The 20,910-nt window shown below is 38.4% G+C and overlaps 1 protein-coding gene across 2 annotated transcripts in view; it reads left to right on the forward strand.

Annotated features, from left to right (window-relative positions):
- ACSS3 (acyl-CoA synthetase short chain family member 3) overlaps positions 1 to 20,910 on the forward strand; it is a 178,983-nt gene that overhangs the window by 118,114 nt on the left and 39,959 nt on the right. For both annotated transcript variants that reach the window (XM_086398883.1, XM_086398884.1), the window contains 2 exons: positions 14,891 to 14,986; positions 17,656 to 17,719. In XM_086398883.1, coding sequence (XP_086255009.1) covers positions 14,891 to 14,986; positions 17,656 to 17,719 — 160 coding nt within the window. The remainder of the gene's footprint in view (positions 1 to 14,890; positions 14,987 to 17,655; positions 17,720 to 20,910) is intronic.

Genomic DNA, 20,910 nt, shown 5'->3' on the forward strand with positions numbered 1-20,910 from the left:
ATAATTTGTGCACAAAAATATAAACAGCCAGAACTTCATTATCCTCAGTTGTACAATCACTAATAAAACACTGTAGTGTTGCAGATCATTTTTAGTCCTAAGATGAGCTTTTCCAGTAATCAAACTGCACAAAGAAAGAACTCTCAGTGCAGTGCATTGTGTCTCTGGCAAGAATTTTTTTTTTTCCCCGACTTAAGATGACTATGAAGGAAATGTTTTCCTTATGAGTGAATCGTCTAGTGTAAGCAAGTAACTGCTGCTGCTGCTAAGTCACTTCAGTCGTGTCCAACTCTGTGCGACCCCACAGATGGCAGCCCACCAGGCTTCCCCATCCCTGGGATTCTCCAGGCAAGAACACTGGAGTGGGTTGCCATTTCCTTCTCCAATGCATGAAAGTGAAAAGCGAAAGTGAAGTCACTCAGTCGTGTCCGACTCCTAGCGACCCCATGGACTGCAGCCTTCCAGGCTCCTCCGTCCATGGGATTTTCCAGGCAAGAGGACTACTAAAACCCAAAACATAGTAGACCTTACTCCTTTTCGAAGTTTCCTCCTTCCTTTTCCCCTTGTTTCCTTCCTGCCTCCTCTTCTTGTTCCTCTTTCTTTCCTTCTTTCTCTCCTTCCTCCCTATTTACTGTAAGATGTGGCACAGTCATTTCCAGACCTGGCCATGCATGCTCAGTCACTTCGGTCATGGCAAAGATTTGGACATGACTGAGGTGCCTGAGCACGTGTGGCACTGGTTTGGAAATGATTGTAACAAAAAAGTTGGGCATCCTGCTTTGTTATGTTATTTAATTTTAAGTAGAAATACTGTATTCTTTCATTTGCTATCAGTCCGTTAAAGGTATTGACTGCAAAGGTAGAATACTTGAGTTCCACAGTTGCTTTTATAAGAGGCAACTTGGTGAAGGGCTCAGATCAAAAGAATCCATGATTCTTTCCACCTGCTAGCAGAACAGATCTCTGTGGTTTGCATCAGAAGATACAAAGCTTCTGTTGAAAGTGTTTTAAGTGATGCCCCAGTAGTGATGAAGTAATTGAAATGAGGTAATGACCACCAACTTGAGTAGCACTGGGTGATTTTGTTGTTTGTTTTGTTTCCATCACTTTAATGGAGGAGTAAATTTCTTCCTAGAATTTTTAAAGCCTCTAGGAGGGATTTCAATGAGAAAATGGTAGTCTCCTAATGGATTGAGACATGGGTGGCGATTGAAGTTATTGATCTTACTTTAGCTGCCTTGAGCCATCTTTGCTGAGTTCTTATATTTTAAAGTAATCACAGTGTTTCTCTCCCTGTTTGAACTGCTGCAGTTTTAATTGCAATTGCTACTTCTGAAGTAAATATATTCTATATATAGCCTAAATCCTCCTCCTTTGAGGAGGAATCTGATAATTCTAGATTTTATTAAAGTAGACCCACAGGCTCCAGCAAACTTTAATCAAGCTGGCTCTTAAATCAAAATCATTGATCCTAAAGGCACATACATCCTAATACCATATTATTAAAATATGTCAAGGCTGCCTGATCCAGTAATCCTTATTTATGTAGTATTCAGTAGGATATACTTCCTGAGGGCCACGAAGATTGGTTAGGTTGACCAGATTCAGTCGATATCATTAGGTGTATCTGGAGAATATCCATCAGCCTAGGATTTTTTAAAGGCGGCAATCCCTTTTATTTGCAAGAATCAAAACCACAAAATGGAATAGTTCGTTGTAGTTTAACAACAGTTATCCTAAACAGAGAGCTCTATGACAAATGATAGACTCAAATGTAGTTCTGTCTCCTTCCTCCCGGGTAGACGCATTGTGACTTGATACTGGAGGCAGAATGTCAGTTTGTCGTGCTTTTTTTTTTTTTTTCTTCTGACTCATCCTCTTCCTTTGTCACCTTTGTGTTTCACACATTCCACCTTCAGGCATCTGGATTGATGGACTTGTTGCAGAGGAATTTCTACCTGTCAGTGTGTAGTCCTGAGTTTAGTCCGTGATAGGGGATTTTCTTCATCCCTGGACGTCTCTATTGGGAATTTTATGAGTCTGGTTATTGTGCCTTTGAAAAAGCCATGTTACAACTACGTGCTGGATGTGTGACTTTCTTCCATCTTAATATACCTAGCTTGGCCCCATGCAAAATCCTATATATTTTCCTGAAAAATGGCTTCCTAGGGCTAAGAGATAAAAAGCTCTGTATGGCTAACAGTACAGCGAGGAAAAGTATCTTCCTGGTAATTTGATCTTGATGACACTATCTTTAATTATTCAAAAATCTGTTTTCTGTGGTTTGGGTGCCTATAGTCTCTAGCAAACATTCCTTTTGTTGCAGATCTTGAAGTAAAAAATTTCTATATACAACCAAATGCTGCCTTCCTAGATTTTAATACTTGTAAACTGTCATCCCCTGCTTTCTGGGTTTTCCTTAATATTTTCTGAGCCCATCAAATTTGGGCTGTGGTTGTAGGGTTTGGTTAAAGTATAGGCCTACATTTTTAAAGACAATAGATTGCACTGGACTTTTGAAATATACATTATGGAACTCAGAGAGCTGGGTCAGACTGAACAGACAAGGCCACTGCCCCATGAACTGGTTTGTCCAGAATGTACCTTATGATTTAGAGTGTGAAGAGTCTTTAGTAATATGAATGAATCAGTACTGTCTGATGCATTTTTGTTTTTCTCAACATAACCATGGAAAATAAATTCATCTCTTTTTTTATTCATTCATGGGAAAGAAATTGTAGATAGTTTGGCATGAGAAGTTGTGATTGGGAAGAACCATCATATAGACACAGAGTCATCTCAGCAACATTCAGCTGGTGATGCTGTGATAGTGTTCATCTGGTGAGAGGGGAAAAATTTGTCTTGATGGTGTCTTTGTTGCCTGGCAACCGGATTTTTTTCTCATTTAGAGCAAGACTTCATTAGTCTAAAGTAGATAATGTTTACTGATAATTTGAGAACACGAGCTTAAAGGTAAGCTACATGAATTTGGTTTGTGGAAGGAATAATCTTTTGTCAAATGTTAGACAGGCATGATGAGGCTTTCTCTTTTTGAAATGAGTTAACTGTTTACAGATTGTTAATCCACCTGCTAATGAATATCCCAAGTCAAATAGCAGCCACTGAATCAGACATTTTCATCTCAATAGCATTATAATGTGGGAAGAACTCCATGTTGTTATTTTTTCAGGTATGATTACTATACATGAAGCTGTTCAGATATGTATACTTGCTTTTTAGAATCTCTATTTATGCCCATTATTATATCAGTGATAATCTTTTTGCATCATTTTTAAAGTCTTTGGTGAATTTGTTACAATATTGCTTCTGTGTTTTTTTGTTTGTTTGTTTGTTTTTTAATTTTGGCCATGAAGCATGTGGGATATTAACTCCCTACAGGGAATCAAACCCATACTCCCCTTATTCAAAGTCTTAGCCACTAGACTGTCAGGGAAGTCCCTTAGTGACTAAACACTGAGAAATTAAGAATGTAAAATTGATTTGGTCTTAGAAATATCATCTATTTTAATTGTCCTACCCTTGGCAAGAATCACATTTAATCCATTCTAGAAGGGTGAAAATATGTAATGATTTTGTAGATCTTTATAAGGAAAAGAGTTCCGAAACCCTCCCTTGATAAACCTTATTGTCTGGAAATTTGATTTTCCCCTCCTGCATGTAATTCTCTGCACTGTGGGCCCATTGGCCCCATGAAGTAGTAGTTCCCGATTCCTCTTTTGTTGTCAGTTCTAATTAGGAAACAAAAAGTGGCTATTCTCTTTAACAAGCAACACAGGTAGTAAAAAGTGACACTGAATCCCAGTAAGACTTTAAATCCTGGTTTAGCCACTTATTGTGTAGCCACTGGCAAGTCCTTAATCTCTAGGGCACGTCTGTTTGCTCAAAGGTTTGTAGAAATCCTGAAATGAAGTGAAATATGTATGAACAATGCAGCGAGTTCTGGCTTTTACTAACACTCAATGAATGTTTTTCTTTTCCTTTCATTTCTATGAATAATAACCTTTCATGAATATAAAGGCCATCTTTTAGCATTCTGGTCTGTAGGTAGTTCAGACCCAAGAAAACTTAGAACATAAGAGCTTAATTCATAAAAGAAAATATTAATCATAGAGAATTTAATTTCTTAGAGTCAACTAGTTAAGATTAGGACCAGAGCCTCATTGTTCTGTGTTGATTAGAGCCCTTTCTTTGTATGTTTTATCTTATGCCTTCATTAATTCAGCATTTCTTATCTAATTCAGCTGCAGGTTATTTATGAAAGTCTCTAAGGTGAGAGGCAGCTTGCTGGTAAGAGAGTAGGATAAGACCAGTGTCTCACAGCTTGAATTAATGATCTACTCCCAGTACCAAAAGTTAGACTGCTTTGAATTAAGTATTTTAAACTGTGATCGTCCTATCTCATGAACACAAAAGATTAAATTGATTTTCTTTCACTGCGGTACATCTCACTGTTTCTGCTTTTTTTCTGCTACCACCATTCAAGTTATTTATAGCTCACAGTATAGATTTAGAGGTGTAGAGAATGGTTTCTTTACACATTGCTTCTGTGCCCATCATGATGCTGTGATTAATATGACTCAAGGGCCCTGGGCCACTGAATTGATTTATTTCCAGGACTTTAACTCTCTGCATGGGCCACCAACTTCTAAAATCCATATTGTTTTAATGTGTGTTTCTAGAGCCTCAGTGGGAGCACAGTGGCGACTTCCAGATATAGCAGGAGCTCTTATTTATAGATCTAAACCTGCATAACGTTCTTCCTCTTAGCCCTCACTCACATCTGCTCTTCTTTCTATGTTGTCTTTCATCTGTAAACCAAAACCCTGGAGCTTGTCCTAAATTTCTCCCTCTTTTCCTGTCTCTGTATCCAGACCATCAGCAAGGCCTTTTAACGCTGAGTGTCACTCCAAGTTGGTCTCGTCGTCTACTACCGCTGCCTCAGACCACCACCGTCTGATTGATTTCTTGCTCTGGGCTGGGATTCTCATTTTAATGCTCCAGTGTGCAATTGAAGAGATTTTTCTAAAATGCAGTTCTGAACAAATCCCTGAGTCCCCCAGTGTTCCCAGAATAATAGCCAAACTTCTTAACATGGCACAGAAGGTGCTTAGTGGTCCTCCTTTTCCCCCTCTCATTTTGGTCCTTATTATCTCTCTTACTTTACCTCTTCTTCTCACACTCAACCCCCCACCCCTAACTCCTGCAAAGTTTGCTCTGCTAAACAGCTTGAAGTCAGTCCTTTGGTGGTTGATCTAACTTCTCAACTTTGCACATCCTTCTATTTCTGTTAGGCATGTCTTTCCGCCTTTAACACTCCTTTTTCCCCAAAAGAAATGCGTTAAGTAACTCTCATATATTTAATAAATATTTATTGAAGGACTGACCTTTGAATATCATTCTTAGAATAAGAAAAAGATTGTAGCAGAATCATAACAGTAATATACAGCTTTTTTTTTTTTTTTCCTTGCTTACCTGAGTCTTCTCTTTGTCTTGCTCCCTTATCCATTTTGGGATTGCATTGTGTGATTTGCTGCTTATTTTTTTAAGAACCCTGATCTTAATATTGGGAGCCTGAGCCTAAATTATGTAAGTATGTATTTACTAGTCAGAAAACATTTCCCAAGCACAAAATGTCAGGGATTACACTTTGGTCCTACTGATACAAATGATTCTCAAAGCATCCAAGAAGCATCTAATTTCAGCTGCAGGCCAGGAGAGTGTTTTCATATAATTACGTGCACAATTCTCTTCTGAAAGATTTTGTCACATTTATAATGGCAAGTGTTCCAAGTATCTGTTGTTGTGCAAAAAATACTTAAAACCTAATGGCTTATTACAGCCACCCTAATTCATGGTGTTTTGGATCAAATATATGAGTTGAGCTCAATTAGGGATTTTGTACGATTGATTGAGACAACCCAGAGAAAATTGTGGGATGAATGAGCTGGTCCAGAGGGTCCTAGATGGCATCCCAGTCATGCCGGGATAGGCTGGAAGGCTGGACTCAGATAGGACTGTTGTCTGGAAAGCTTGCAAGTGGCATTTTTAGCTTGGAGGTGTTGGAGTAGCGGACCGTCTTACATGGCATTTCACTCTTGAGACAGTATTCTGAATTTCTTAAGGTCTGTGCTTAGAAACTGACAAAGCATCACTTTCACTCTTTTCTGTTACTCAAAGCCATCAAAAGCCCAAAGTAAATTGCATCCACCTTTAATTCACCACCATGGAGAGATTTCAGAGTTGTAGATGTAGCCTCAGGACTCTTCAGTGTAATTTCCCCTTTGCTCATAATTCATAAGTGGTGTTCAGAGATTCTGTTAATACTTGAATGTGTCCCTTGCCAAAATATATATTTTTCCCCAATGTATAATATTTATAAAAAACTTAAATCATAGTATTCATTGTTTTACAACTTTTATCTAAATAGTGGTTGGTAAGAATTATTTCCTATCACTAGACAATTTTCTATGGTATTTGAATGACTTTGCATTACTCCTTAATATGGAAAAATTCCTATTTTTTGGATAATCTTTTAAACTCTAATATAAACATTTACATGTGATAAACATCCTTGGTGCTTAATGTTTGTGAGCTCTTTCAAATATTTCCTTGTGTATATCCCATAAAGTGGAACAGCTGCGTGAAAGGCTATGATCAGTCTTTAAGAGTTTTTATAAGAATTGCCATTTTTAAGGCTTTTTATGAGAATTGCCATGTTGCCTTTCAGAAATGCTGCATGGGCAGAGGAGCCTGGTGGGCTACAGTCCATGGGGTCGCAAAGAGTCAGACATGACTGAAGCGACCTACCACGCACGCACGTATTGGTGACAGTGGGAGAGAATGTGCCTGCCAGTGAAGAAGATGCAGGAAATGTGGGCTCGATCTCCAGTCAGGAAGATCCCCTGGAGGAGGAAATGGCAACTGGAATGGGCAACCCACTCCAGTATTCTTGCCTGGAAAATCCTGTGGCCAAGGAGCCTGGCAGGCTGCAGTCCATGAGGTCGCAGAGGTGGACATGACTGAGCATGCACACACGCACAACTCTTACATAACAAAAATGACCGTCTTTGGCTTGTCTGGGCAGTCTGTGTCCTGTCTGCCGCCTAACCGGGCTCTAGTCTTTTTGTCAGTCTTTTGAATTGGTTCTTGATGTTCAGGAAGCCACAGGAATCTCTATCATTAACCAACCATCCTAAAACAGCTCCCATCTGTCCATTTTGTCCCATATATCCCTCTCAAAACCCCAGATAGAATAAACCTGATCATAGAACCCGTATGATGCTCAAATATTTAAGTAAATTCTATTTGCATTGTTCTTGTTGTTCAGTTACTAAATCATGTCTGACTTTTTGCAACACATGGACTGTAGCCTGCCAGGCTCCTCTGTCCTCTACTATCTCCCAGAGTTTGCTTAAATTCATGTCCCTTGATTCGGTGATGCTATCTAACCATTTCATCCTCTGCCATCCCCTTCTCCTTTTGCCTTCAGTCTTTCCCAGCTTGCATTGTTGTGATTCATTAACTTCTTTGTTTGAAAGTCTTCATTAGCTTGCAACATTGAGTTCAGTTCAGTCACATAGTCATGTCTGATTCTTTGTGACCCCATTGACTGGAGCTTGTCAGGCTTCCCTGTCCATCACCAACTCCCTGAGCTTACTCAAACACACGTCCATTGAGTAGGTGATGCCATCTAACCATCTCATCTTTTGTCATCCCCATCTCTTCTTGCCTTCAATCTTTCCCAGCATCAGGGTCCTTTCTAATGAGTCAGCTCTTCAATCAGGTGACCAAAGTCTTGGAGCTTCAGCTTCAGTATCAATCCTTCTAATGAATATTCAGGACTGATTTCCTTTAGGATACACTGGTTGGATCTCCTTGCAGTCCAAGGGACTCTCAAGAGTCTTCTCCAACACCACAGTTCAAAAGCATCATTTCTTCAGCACTCAGCTTTCTTAATGGCCCAACTCTCACATCCATACATGACTGGAAAAACCATAGCTTTGGCTATATGGACATTTGTTGAAAAGTAATGTCTCTGCTTTTTCATATGCTCTCTAGGTTGGTCATAGCTTTTCTTCCAAGGAGCAAATGTCTTTTAATTTCATGGCTGCAGCCACCATCTGCAGAGATTTTGGAGCCAAGAAAATAAAGTCTGTCACTGTTTCCATTGCTTTCCCATCTATTTGCTATAAAGTGATGGGACCAGATGCCATTATCTTAGTTTCTTGAATGTTGAGTTTTTAAGCCAGAGTTTTCACTCTCCTCTTTGACCTTCATCAAGAGTCTCTATACTTCCTCTTCACTTTTTGCCATAAGGGTGGTATCATCTGCATATCTGAGATGGCAACATTACTCAGACTAAAAATTTAAGGTCTCATGTTAGTTTTCTGTGATTGTGGTTTTCATTCTGTCTACCCTCTGATGGAGAAGGATAAAAGGCTTATGGAAGCTTCCTGATGGGAGAGACTGACTGAGGGGGAAGCTGGGTCTTGTTCTGATGGGCAGGGCCATGCTCACACTGCTGCCCTCAGTGCCCCTGACCCTGCCGGGGCCACCGTTGACCTCAGGGCAAGTCTGGGTCAGTCCCTTGTGGGGTCACTGCTCCTTTGTCCTGGGTCCTGGTGCACACAAGGTTCTGTTTGTGCCCTCCAAGAGTCTGTTTCCCCAGTCCTGTGTAAGTTCTGGCAGTTCTATGGTGGGGTTAATGGCGACCTCCTCCAAGAGGGCTTTGCCATACCCAGGTCTGCTGCACCCAGAGCCCCTGCCCTGCAGCAGTCCACTGCTGACCCGTACCTCCTCAGGGGACACCCAAACACAGTTCTGGCTCAGTCTCTTGGGTCCCTGGGTCCTGGTATGCACAAGGTTTGTTTGAACCCTCTGAGCGTCTCTGGTGGGTAAGGGGTTTGATTCTAAATGCGATTTCACCCCTCCTACCATCTTGCTGGGGCTTCTCCTTTGCCCTTGGATGTGGGGTATCTCTTTTTGGTGAGATCCAACATTTTCCAGTTGACGGTTGATCAGCAGCAAGTTGTAGCTTTGGAGTTCTCATAGGAGATGAGTGCATGTCCTTCTACTCTGCCATCTTAACGCCACAAATTTTCCCTTGGTATCTCTAATTTTCTTGAAGAGATCTTTAGTCTTTCCCATTCTATTGTTTTCCTGTATTTCTTTGCATTGATCACTGAGGAAGGCTTTCTTATCTCTCCTTGCTATTCTTTGGAACTCTGCATTCAAATGGGTATATCTTTCCTTTTCTCCTTTGCCTTTAGCTTCTCTTCTTTTCTCAGCTGTTTGAACTGTGGTGTTGGAGAGGACTCTAGAGAGTCCCTTGGACTGCAAGGAGATCCAACCAGTCAATCCTAAAGGAAATCAACTGTGAATATTCATTGGAAGGAATGATGTTGAAGGTGAAACTCCAATACTTTGGCTACCTGATGTGAAGAACTGACTCTTGAAAAGACCCTGATGCTGGGAAAGATTGAAGGCAGGAGCAGAAGGGGACAACAGAGGATGAGATGGTTAGATGGCATCACTGACTCAATGGACATGAGTTTGAGTAAGCTCTGGGAGTTGGTGATGAACAGGGAAGCCTGGAGTGCTGCAGTCCATGGGGTCAGAAAGAGTGACCAACATGACTGAGTGACTGAACTGAACTGATGAGAACTTTGAAGTAGTTTTGCTGCCTCTTCAGTATCTCTCTTACCTTATTTCCTGTTAATACTTTCCTCATTTGTTCTGCTTCAGTCAAACTGGCTGCCTCACTGTTCCTCACATACTCTAGGAATACATCTACCTCTGGGACCTTTGCACTTGCAGTTCCTTCTTCCTGACTCTTTGTCCCTGCTGCTGCTGCTAAGTCGCTTCAGTCGTGTCCAACTCTGTGCGACCCCAGAGACGGCAGCCCACCAGGCTCCCCCGTCCCTGGGACTCTCCAGACAAGAACACTGGAGTGGGTTGCCATTTCCTTCTCCAATGCATGAAAGTGAAAGTGAAGTCGCTCAGTCGTGTCCCAACTCCCAGCGACCCCATGGACTGCAGCCCACCAGGCTCCTCTGTCCCTAGATCCAAGGCACATGTCCTCTCTTCTTTCAGGTCTTCACTCAAAGGTCACTTCTCTAGGAGTTTATTTTCTGGCTACCCAGTTTAAAATTGCAGTCTTTTCCCTTCACATCTCATCTCATATCCTGTCTATACTGTCTTTATTTTCTTAGTAATTATCTCTTTTTAACATGCTATATATTATACTTTTATCTGTTATTATTGTTTGTTTCCCCAAATAAACTATGAACTCCATAGAGATTTTGATCACTTTTGTTTATTGCTCTATCCCCGGTTCTAATGACAGCACCTAGCTCATAATAGCTGCTCAATAAATATTTGCTAGTAAGTGATATGTACCCACGTTACTTCCATTTGCAAATATGAGAGACTGGACTCACTCCCTGTCAGAAAGGTTTTTCTTCCTCTGCTGTTACGTAGTCTGGATGAGCTCTCTTTTCTTCTCATCGTCTGCGTTCTACGTGAGAGCCTTCCAAGTAGTACACTTGTCTGTTCCATTCTGCTCTTTGAAAAGAACTATGTGGACTAGGGTAATGGTTTAAATTTTCTATGTTAGGCTTCAATACTTTAAATCTGTTAAAATGATATTTCCTTTTCTATCTGCTTATAGTTGAATTCAGTGCAATAATACAGGCAAAAAGCACTTACACATGGTACACAGCATAATTCATATTTGAGAAAATTATGTTTACTTGTTTTCTTTCCTCTTCCTACTTTAGAGGTTTTAAGGAAACTACATGGGGATAATAGCTCACTGATGCAATAAGGTAGAGTGAGGCAGTAAAAATGCTGAAATAATAGTGAAGTGTCTGTATTAGCTTCTAAGACAGTATGGATATAAACACACCCAGGTGACTTATTCTTCACAACTTTCTATTTCCACCGATCTTCTTCCTGGTTGTCTCTTATCTGAAGAAATTGTGCTGGTGAGTTGCTGAGCATTGTACCTTTCTAAGGTTGGATGTCTTTGGAAAGTTCTCCAAATGAAATGTCCAGTTGTTTACTTCAAAGAGAATGTTGTGGTTTCTTCATTGTAGCTATTTCCCAGTCCACGTGTTACATCTGGATTTCCTGTCAGCTTAGATTACTGTGAGCCAGTTAATTACAGCCTGCGCAATATGAAGCAGATGGGTTTAGCACATCTTTGAAATGGGGCTTTGGGAGTCCTTTGGGGTTTAAGGACTGCAGCATTCCTGGGGGCTTTCCCCAGCTGGAAGCCTATTCTGTATACAGACCCACTGGGCAGCCAGGGTGGTTATATAATCAGTGGGTGTGCAGGAATGTGTGAGCACGCACCTGTGTGCCTCCAGTAATGATGGATCAGTTCTTGGGTCTCAGGACGCTCAGAGGTATAAAGAGAAAAAGCAAAGTCTCTACCAACCAGTCTTGGGTCTTTCGCATCCCATTTTTGTCCTGACTGTGGCTCCTTATTAGACTTCGATTCCTAGGATCTGTCATTTTGTCTGTGCCCTTTGTATGTCACCACGAACAGTTCTTTTTAATCCCCAAAGTGAATATCCAAATAAAGTCAATGAGTGCTCTCTCTGGTAGCACATACACTAATATTATACAGAGTGAAGTAAGCCAGAAAGAAAAACACCAATACAGTATACTAACGCATATATATGGAAGTTAGAAAGATGGTAACAATAACCCTGTGTACGAGACAGCAAAAGAGACACTGATGTATAGATCAGTCTTATGGACTCTGTGGGAGAGGGAGAGGGTGGGCAGATTTGGGAGAATGGCATTGAAACATGTATAATGTCATGTATGAAACGAGTCGCCAGTCCAGGTTCGATGCAAGATACTGGATGCTTGGGGCTGGTGCACTGGGACGACCCAGAAGGAGGGTATGGAGAGGGAGGAGGGAGGAGGGTTCAGGATGGGGAACACAGGTATACCTGTGGCAGATTCATTTCGATATTTGGCAAAACTAATATAATATTGTAAAGTTTAAAAATAAAATAAAATAAAATTTAAAATGTTTTATCATTTAAAAAAAAAAAAAAAAGAAAATCTAGAGAAGATGAGTGTGGCCCCTGCACAAAATAAAATCAACAAGGTACTGAAATTACTAATTTTCAACATATAAACTTATATTATCTACTTGAAGTAACTGAATGCATAATCCTTTCCATTGCTCTTAAAAGTCAGTCAAAATGATCATACAGAAGAAAAGAATATACTTTTAAAATTTTTATTTATTTTTTAATTGAAGGATAATTGCTTTACAGAATTTTGTTGTTTTCTGTCAAACCTCAACATGAGTCAGCCATAGGTATGCATGTGTCTCCTCCCTCTTGAACCTCCCTCCCACTTCTCTCCACATCCTACCCCTCTAGATTGTTATAGAGTCCCTATTTGAGTTCTCTGAGTCATACAGCATATGCCTATTGGCTATCTATTTTACATATGGTATTATTGTAAGTTTCTACTTTTCATAGTTGTTTTATACTCATAAACAAGACAATTGAAGGTTGAAGATTATGAATACATAATCACTATGAGAAGATGGTTAAGAATCTTGGGAAAGATATATAATGTCAGCTTTGTTGCTGTTTAGTTGCTAAGTCCTGTCCAACTCTTTGTGACCCCATGGACTGTTGCCCCCAGGCTCCTCTGTCCATGGGATTTCCCAGGCAAGAATACTGGAGTGGGTTGCCATTTCCTTCTGCAAGGAGTCTTCCCTACTCAGAGATCAAACCCACATCTCCTGCTTGGCAGGCAGACTCTTTACCACTGAGCCACTTGGAAAGCCCCAGAGTGTCAGCTTCTGACAGTGCTCCGGTTTCTCAAGTCTTTGTTTCAGAGTAGGTTTCTTCTCACCTCTCCTTCCCATCCTCCCTACTCCCAGTATTATCAGAAGAACAGAGAGCCCGCGTCCTTTATAAAAATCCAAACTGAGATGAGATGAAGCAGGGTGCAGCTCAGAGTTTGGTTGTGGTAGTTTGTTTGCTTTTCTTGTAGGCAGCCGTTTCTAGAAGTGTCGATAGGCATTAGAGCCCCTGGAAGGTCCGTTTGTAGGTTCCGGAGCTGTCCACTGATAAGTTGCTGAGAGGCCTCATGGTGTTGAGAAATGTGGAGAATTTGAACTTCAGATGACTGGAGTGGCCCTACTCATCAACTCAACTTGACAAGATATGCTTCAGAAATAGCAGATTGATTTCAACAGCTGCTTCTCTCCAGGGTGGGAGGGAGCAGCAGCATCTCGAAGGGGACGTCTTCTTTCCTACTGTGTCTTAGTAGCTTCTGTTCCTCTTGTCACTTTGTTCGGAGTACCTTCCTTTAACCACCTCATTCTGCAGGGCTGCTTCCTGTCATCACCACGGCTCTTGTCTCACTGCTCTTCAAGGGCAGCTGAGATGAGATGAGTACTCAGATATTTTCCAAAAGGCAAAGGGAAAATGCTGCTAAATTTCCAAACCTGTGGATTTCCTCCCATGCTTTGATTGTGCTGCGGGGAGAATGCTCATAGCTGATAGAATGCCATGTCATAAAATACCTCTTGATTTTTTGTCATCATATGAAACTATTTGAGAATTCTTTGTTAAACATCAACAATGTCTGCTCTGGTTACTCACTGCTTCTGCTCAGCAGTGACCATCTGGCTTAGCATCTTAAGCACTGGACTGTGACTCAGGAACTAGGTTTTGATGTTTGAGAGGTCTTCCTCTGTTACTGATGCCAGCTGAGCTGCCATCAGAATGTGAATAATAAACTGAACTACTCTAGAAGGTAAAGAACAGTAATAGATGTATTCTAAAGTGACACAAATATGTGACAAATCATGGTGAAAGAAACACATTCTGGGTCCTTAGGAAGATAGATGTTATTAATATTTTGGATTACTTTGTATCTCATTATTTTGACAGTCAATCCCTTGCGTGTATGTAGATGTACATTTATGTATGTAAAGTAGTTCTGAAACTTTTTAGTATCAATACCCACTTGCCCCTCACAGAGACAAATCTCATATTCAGAATATTCTGGTAACTTCAAACTTGCATTTGCCAATAATAACAAATGCATTGCTTTATAAAAAATTATAAAAGTTTCAGAACTTAAGATTATCATGTATTAATAATAGCTGCTATTATTCTATTATAACTTGAGACAGAGAAGACAAATTTAAAAGTTTTCGATAATCAATGCAGGCTAATTGTAAGTCTCTGGTCTTGAGGAAATAATCAGCATAACATAAATATCTTCCTCCCTAGGTTTTGGGCCTTCAGAAGTCCAGGAGCAGCAGATTAAGGAATTTGATAAAACATTGATGAATTTAGTTTTCGAAGCAAGGTTTCTAGGCAAAAGTAGTTCTTAAAACATTAGAATATGATACTGCTCATATATATTTTTAAAAATCTTGGTGTTACCTATTCCAGAGACTAAGTTATAAATTACAGAAATATTTTTCCTATCGCTGTTACTTACCCTGATAAAATAACTTTAGGTGAATTAAAAGAAAGCATCTTTATTAGAGATTTTTCAGTTTTTACTGTGTTTTGTAAAACTGTTACAGTCACATAATTCTCCATTCTTCACGCCTGCTGATTCACAACTGAGAACACTAAAGAAGCCTTTCTTTAAAAGGAGCACTACTATGTATGTGTTTCTAAATTTGTATGCCTAAGTTTTAAAAATGTCAATATGATATAAATTATTGGATTTGTTTCATTTTTAAAAATAGACTTGCCCTATTTATTCCTCATGCAATGAAATTCTGTGGAGGGAGAGGGGTGGTGCAAGCACCAAAGAAACATCATCTCAAGTTGAAGTATTAAATCATAAATATTGCTTGTTTCTCCAGAAACTGGATCCCCAATTACAGCATCTTGCATTGGATTAGGTAATTCTAAAACACCTCCTCCAGGGCAAGCAGGAAAAAGTGTTCCAGGATACAATGGTGAGAAATTACCTTGATTACTTGAAATATTTAATGTTAATAAATTTGGTATTTTTCTGTATTTAGCGTGAATCATATTGATTGAAATGTAGTAGGTGCTTAATAAGTATTTGATTGAGTTCATGCCTTGTATTAAAAACCTCTTTTTGTGATAACTTTTGTTATTAGCCAATTTTGTCAGAAGTGATATTGTAGACTTCTAAGGGCATGTTGTAAATGACTATCAAAATATTAGACAAGTTAACGACCTATGGGCTTCCCTGGTGGCACTTAAGAACCCCCTGCCAGTGCAGGAGACATAAGAGACACGGGTCCAATCCCTGGGTTGGGGAGATTTCCTGGAGGAGGGCATGGCAACGCACTCCAGTGTTCTTGCCTAGAGACTCCCTTGAACAGAAGAGCCTGGTGGGCTATAGTCCACCTGGTCGCAAAGAGTCGGACATGACTGAAGTGACTTAGCATGCGTACAAGAACCTATGTGAGAGATTAATTCCTATGGAATATATGCTAGGTGCTGAGTACTTTGCATACATTATTTCAGTTAATCATGAGTTTATTTAATTTAGTGATATTCCCATTTTAGCAATAAGTTAGCTGGTGCCCAGAGAGACTAAATAACTTCACTAAAGTAATTCAGCTGGTTAGGTCCTGAAGACAGTGCAGACCATTGTGTTTTATTTTGTTTGTTTGTTTCTGGATTAAAAGCTGCAGTTGTTCCCATTATATATATTATCTTTATTTTAGGGGTGATAATAAAGTTTTTAAAACTTGTTGGCTAGAAGATGAATATGAAGAGTAAAGATTCTAAAAAGAAAAAATGGTTTCATCCTTGTTGGCAGTATGTGACAATGAGATACACTGTCTTTTCCATCTAAGTTTTTTAAAGTCATCAGTAGTGATTATAATAGTTCAATAATTTCCTCTGGATTTCACCTCTTAGTTGTATGTGTTACAAGTCAAACATTCAATTTCCTTATTTCTAAACAGGAATAATAATTCTGTATGCTTCGTAGGGTTGTGTTTTGTGATGAAACAGTGAAGCAGTGGCATAATGCCTACTGGTAGGAAAACCGAACGAAGTCTTAGCTAGTAGGATCATTAGTATTTCAGAGAAGCCAGAGGGACTGACTTGTTTTAGATGTACACATTCATTTTACAGACAAGAAAAATGAGATACAGAAGTTACGCTATTTGCATAAGGTCACACATTTAGCTTAAACCCAGCATCTGGAAAGAGGATAATTCCTGCATGCAGTTTGTATTTGCATGAAAATTACAAAGTTTTGAGATTTGTCTTTTACTTCTCTAATATAAAACCATTATATTTTCTTTCTAGGACAATGACTGGTTAAGGATTATTTGGTTTAGCCTAGCAGATATATTTATAAAAAGACACAAGTTTTTTTTGTGTGTGTAAGAATAGATACTTTGTGAAGTCAGTGACTTCTCCAGGCATGGAAGGGTGAACCCAACTTCAGTGAAATCCTCCCTTTGAACAGTTCTGTCATCTCTACTCCTTTTATCAGAAAAAATGCTTTTGTGTTGGGCCATTTTGGGGGCTGATGACTGTGGGAGATGTTGACTCCATTTCCCTTTCAGCATTTCAGTACCATTTTTATATCCAGTTATAAGAAAGAGTTAAAGCTTTGAGGCCTCATGGAATTTCAGTACAGACATTTCTCATTGTCTGAAAGTCATTGGCTTACAGACAGCACAGCTTAAGCACTAGAACTAAAGTATAACCAAGGAAATAAAGACTTTATGACTCATGATTTTTATGTTTTGTGGTTATTCAGAGATTCAAAAGTATAATGTAACATTTAATATTATAATGAAAAAAGCCATATCCTTTTGGGAAAGGAAAGAACACCATTTTGTGTAAAAAATATGCAATGTAATATAATACTTAATCTCTCATTCAATTAGTACGTTATGCAAGATTGTCACTGAGTTTTCTTTTCAAGTGATTACTGTACAACACTATGAGAAGGGAATTATTTCCAGTTTTTAGATAGAGAAATTGGAGGGGTAATAGAATGAGAATATGTTCTGGGGCACATAGTAAATTGGCCACTGTCCTGAGATTTGGGGAAACAAAGATGAATTATCATGCATTGTGGCCTCACCTTTAAGGAGCTCACATCTAGGGAGAGACAGATACTGACACCACTAATAACTGTCAGAATAGAATAGTGATCTGGGAACACAGAGATGGGAGCGACTAACTTTTTCTATAAGTAATGCTCTTCTTTTCTGATCGCTTTTTTGAGTAGCATAACTTGGATGGATGAAGCCACAAAAAGGATCTATTAAAGCTTAAAACATAATGATATGTCCTTATTTCTAGTTTGTACTAGGTTACTGCTATGGGTGCAAGCTTTGGTTTCCTAAAACCAAATGGGTATAAACATAGACTTTAATAGTACCAGAGTGTTTAAAATACTGTGTCCTTATTTAAGGAAGGCTCCGAAGAAAATGAATTATCTAATTAAAAATCAAAGACATGTACACTTTAAATTTTCTGTGAGACATTTTAGCTTATTTATATATGTTCGTGACCTCACAGGAGTTAAAGGATGCCTTTTTTAAGCTAGAGTTGGGAGATTAAATATGAAAACTTTCATGCTTTAAGGTTATTTGTTTTTATTTATCCATATTTTACTTTGCAGTTATGATTTTGGATGACAACATGCAAAAACTGAAGGCTCGGTGTTTAGGAAACATCGTGGTAAAGTAAGCAACATTTGCCATCTATTATTTAAAAGAGCAAGAATTGATATATAAGATTAAGAAAAAGTAGAGTGGTTGCAATGGTATTACTAGTGAAGAGGTTGCAGAAGAAGCTTGTGTATTGTTTGAGAATACTCATTGCCTGGTTTTGTAATTTAAACATGGAAGCCCCATAAAGTGGAACCAATTTAGATACGATTTTTAAAAAGATAAATCTTGCATCTTTTAAAAAATGTTTCTGATTATATGAGTAATGCACAGATGATAAAATTAATATGAATACCAAAAATATAAAGAAGTATATAGTTTTTATACTGTAGCCCTTCAGTAATACAGTGTTGATTTTGTAATATATAAATATACATGACATTTTTTTGACAAGGATTTTGGATTATTGAGATTAGTTTATTCTCATATATTCCTGTTTTTACTTAATGCTATCTCACAGCATTTTAAATTTTATCTACCTCTTAAAAATGTTTATCCCTTTCTAGGCCTCTTAGTCTTTTTTGAATATTATGATTATAAATAATGCTGTATTGAATATCCTTTCTGTGTTGTCTTTTCTTTTCTGATCATTACAATGGTACTGAATAAATTTCTAAATGTGTAATTAGTAGCGTGGGTCAAATAGTAGCATGACATGTAATTCCTGACTCTTCAGGTACCACAGTTCCTCGCTAACAGTTTTCATCATTGTTCATTTGACAGATAAAGTGTTAGAATTTATCATAAAAATATTCAAATTTACTTTGGTTGAATCAATACTTTGAAGTTATTAAGCTTGGAGCAGCTGAAATGGAAGTTAAGTTAGAGACACATAGTATGTGACATTTTAATAACTGATACAGGTAGCTTTAGTGCCTCTGATTAGCACAATGTTGGCATCTTTACTGACATGTGTTAAATAGTAGAATTTGCCAGAATGAGCTGTTATAAGTAAAGAACATTGCATGTGTGTTTTTAAGTTTTATTTTCTATTTATTTAAAAGAACTCTTATTACTTGGCATTCTCAAATTGGTCTAAAATTTTTCTCAGGTTAATGAACATTTTAAATTCTTTAAAGACTAAATGATAGGTAGTAATTTTTAAAAGCATGTGTTTTTTCTCAGGGAGAGATGCTGTAACCTTACAAAATTCTATAGAGGAGATGCACCTTATGATACAGTTCTTCTCAGATTCCTATTGTAATCAGTAAACACGAAAACGCTTTATCATTATTTTAATTTAAATGTTAAGATGTGTTGGCAAATGGAAAATTAATTCTGAATATGCCATTTGCATTCATATTTTTTCTGAATAGGAATCCATATTAACATAGAATTGATTGAAATCTTTCAGTTGATTGAAATAAGGGGAGGGCTTGCTAAATAATAAATCTGAACAAAATTGTGGGTGAATGTCTAGCTCGCTTAGGGAAGTACATGGTTTGTGAGAATTTTTAAAAGCACTCCAGCAGCTTACATTTTTATATCACCCTAACTCTAAGTGAGTCATCTGTTTCATAAAACAGTGCTTGCAAGATCCCAGAGGTAGCGTTTGATGCCAGCGCAGTTTTAATCCCTCATGCATCCTGTGACTCTAATCACTGGTGGCTTCACCCCACAACCATTCCAAAATAATAAAGCAAATAAACTATAATTTTTTTTTCTCATACCCATTAGTGTTACTTCAAGTACTTGAAAATGACACAACTATTGTCTTAAAATATTCAGTGCTTTAGATTGTCTCCAATTCAGAATGATTTTTTTCCCCCTCTCTGTTCATAAACAGGGAATTTTATTGTACAGATTCAGGATTCTGAGATTTCATTATAAATTAGTTGATGATACAGAATATTATGACATGCAGTGGACTTGGATTCCTCCCTTAGGTTAATAGTGAAACTAGGTGTTTGTAAATATTTATATATAGATAGATAGATAGATAGATAGTTATAGTTATTTTCAAAAAGTAAGGTAGAAATAATGAAAAAAAAAAACCAAAAAAACCCAAAACAGTTACCACCAAGATCTCTCCTTTTTTTTTAAAATCTCAGACTCTTGAAACCTTATTTCAGGAACTCATTTTTACCTGTGATAGTAAGGATTTCATTTTGAAACTCTCATCTGCAGTAGCCATTCCATTCTGAACTCATTGACCTGAAAATTATTCACGCATCCCAATAGTTGCTTGCAGTATGCATAGGGTATTTCATATTTAATGTCTATCAAGGCTTGTGTGTATTCATCTAGAGCTATTCTGTGTGCCTTGAGGGGATGTATCATTCATCCAGAATGGAAAATGGCCAATGAATGCTTTTTAAGAGCACACAATAGATATATGTTTAAGTGAATTAAGTGAAAAGCACACCTTCTTTACTTAAAAACATTACCATGGCTTAAAAAAACTGTGTAGTCTGAGAAGAGAATAATTTTCTAGGTAAATCGTATTCTAAAGTAGCTACCTGGGTCCCCAGAACCGCTTGGTGGCTGTGGGCTTCCCTGGTGGCTCAGATTGTAAAGAATCTGCCTGCAATACAGGATACCTGGGTTCAGACCCTGGGTTGGGAAGATCCCCTGGGGAAGGGAATGGCAACCCACTCCAGTATTGTTGCCCAGAGGATTCTGTGGACAGAGGAACCTAGTGGGCTACAGCCAATGGGGCTGCAAAGACAGGACTGAAGTGACTCACACTTTCACTTTCAAAAGGTTTTTGGTTAAGGATTGTATATGATATTTAAGGTTCACAAAATATCTGAGCTTCTAATCTTTAAGAAATGTATTGACTCAATACATTGTATTTCTCAACTGTATTGAGAAATTAAAAATTTATAACATTTAACATCATAACAACTTCATTGTCAATATAGTCTTCATAAATGTTTCATTTTATTTGCAAACATGCAGGTTGTATTTTCTTCCCCTCATTGCTAAATCTGTACAGTGATCGTTAAGAAATAATAATGAATGGTAAACTATAGGTGTGTCTACTTGCTGTATGATTTCAAAAGCAAAAATATAACCTTTTCTTTTTCAGAAAATGTTCTAGTTTGTATGGTGTATTGCTATGTTTTATTATCTTTGCATGGATATAAAGTAAGGCCACCAATAATAAGAATGACTCAGTCCATGAGGGACTTAAAACTGATCTGGTTTTAAAAGCCATTGTGGGGGGTGACTGCCAGTCAGAGTTAGGTGTCATTCTTCTCTAT

This window comes from Bos grunniens, chromosome 5 (genome assembly GCF_055505025.1).
Source record: "Bos grunniens cultivar Pamir isolate PY7600 chromosome 5, Bosgru_T2T1.0, whole genome shotgun sequence".
NCBI lineage: Eukaryota > Metazoa > Chordata > Mammalia > Artiodactyla > Bovidae > Bos > Bos grunniens.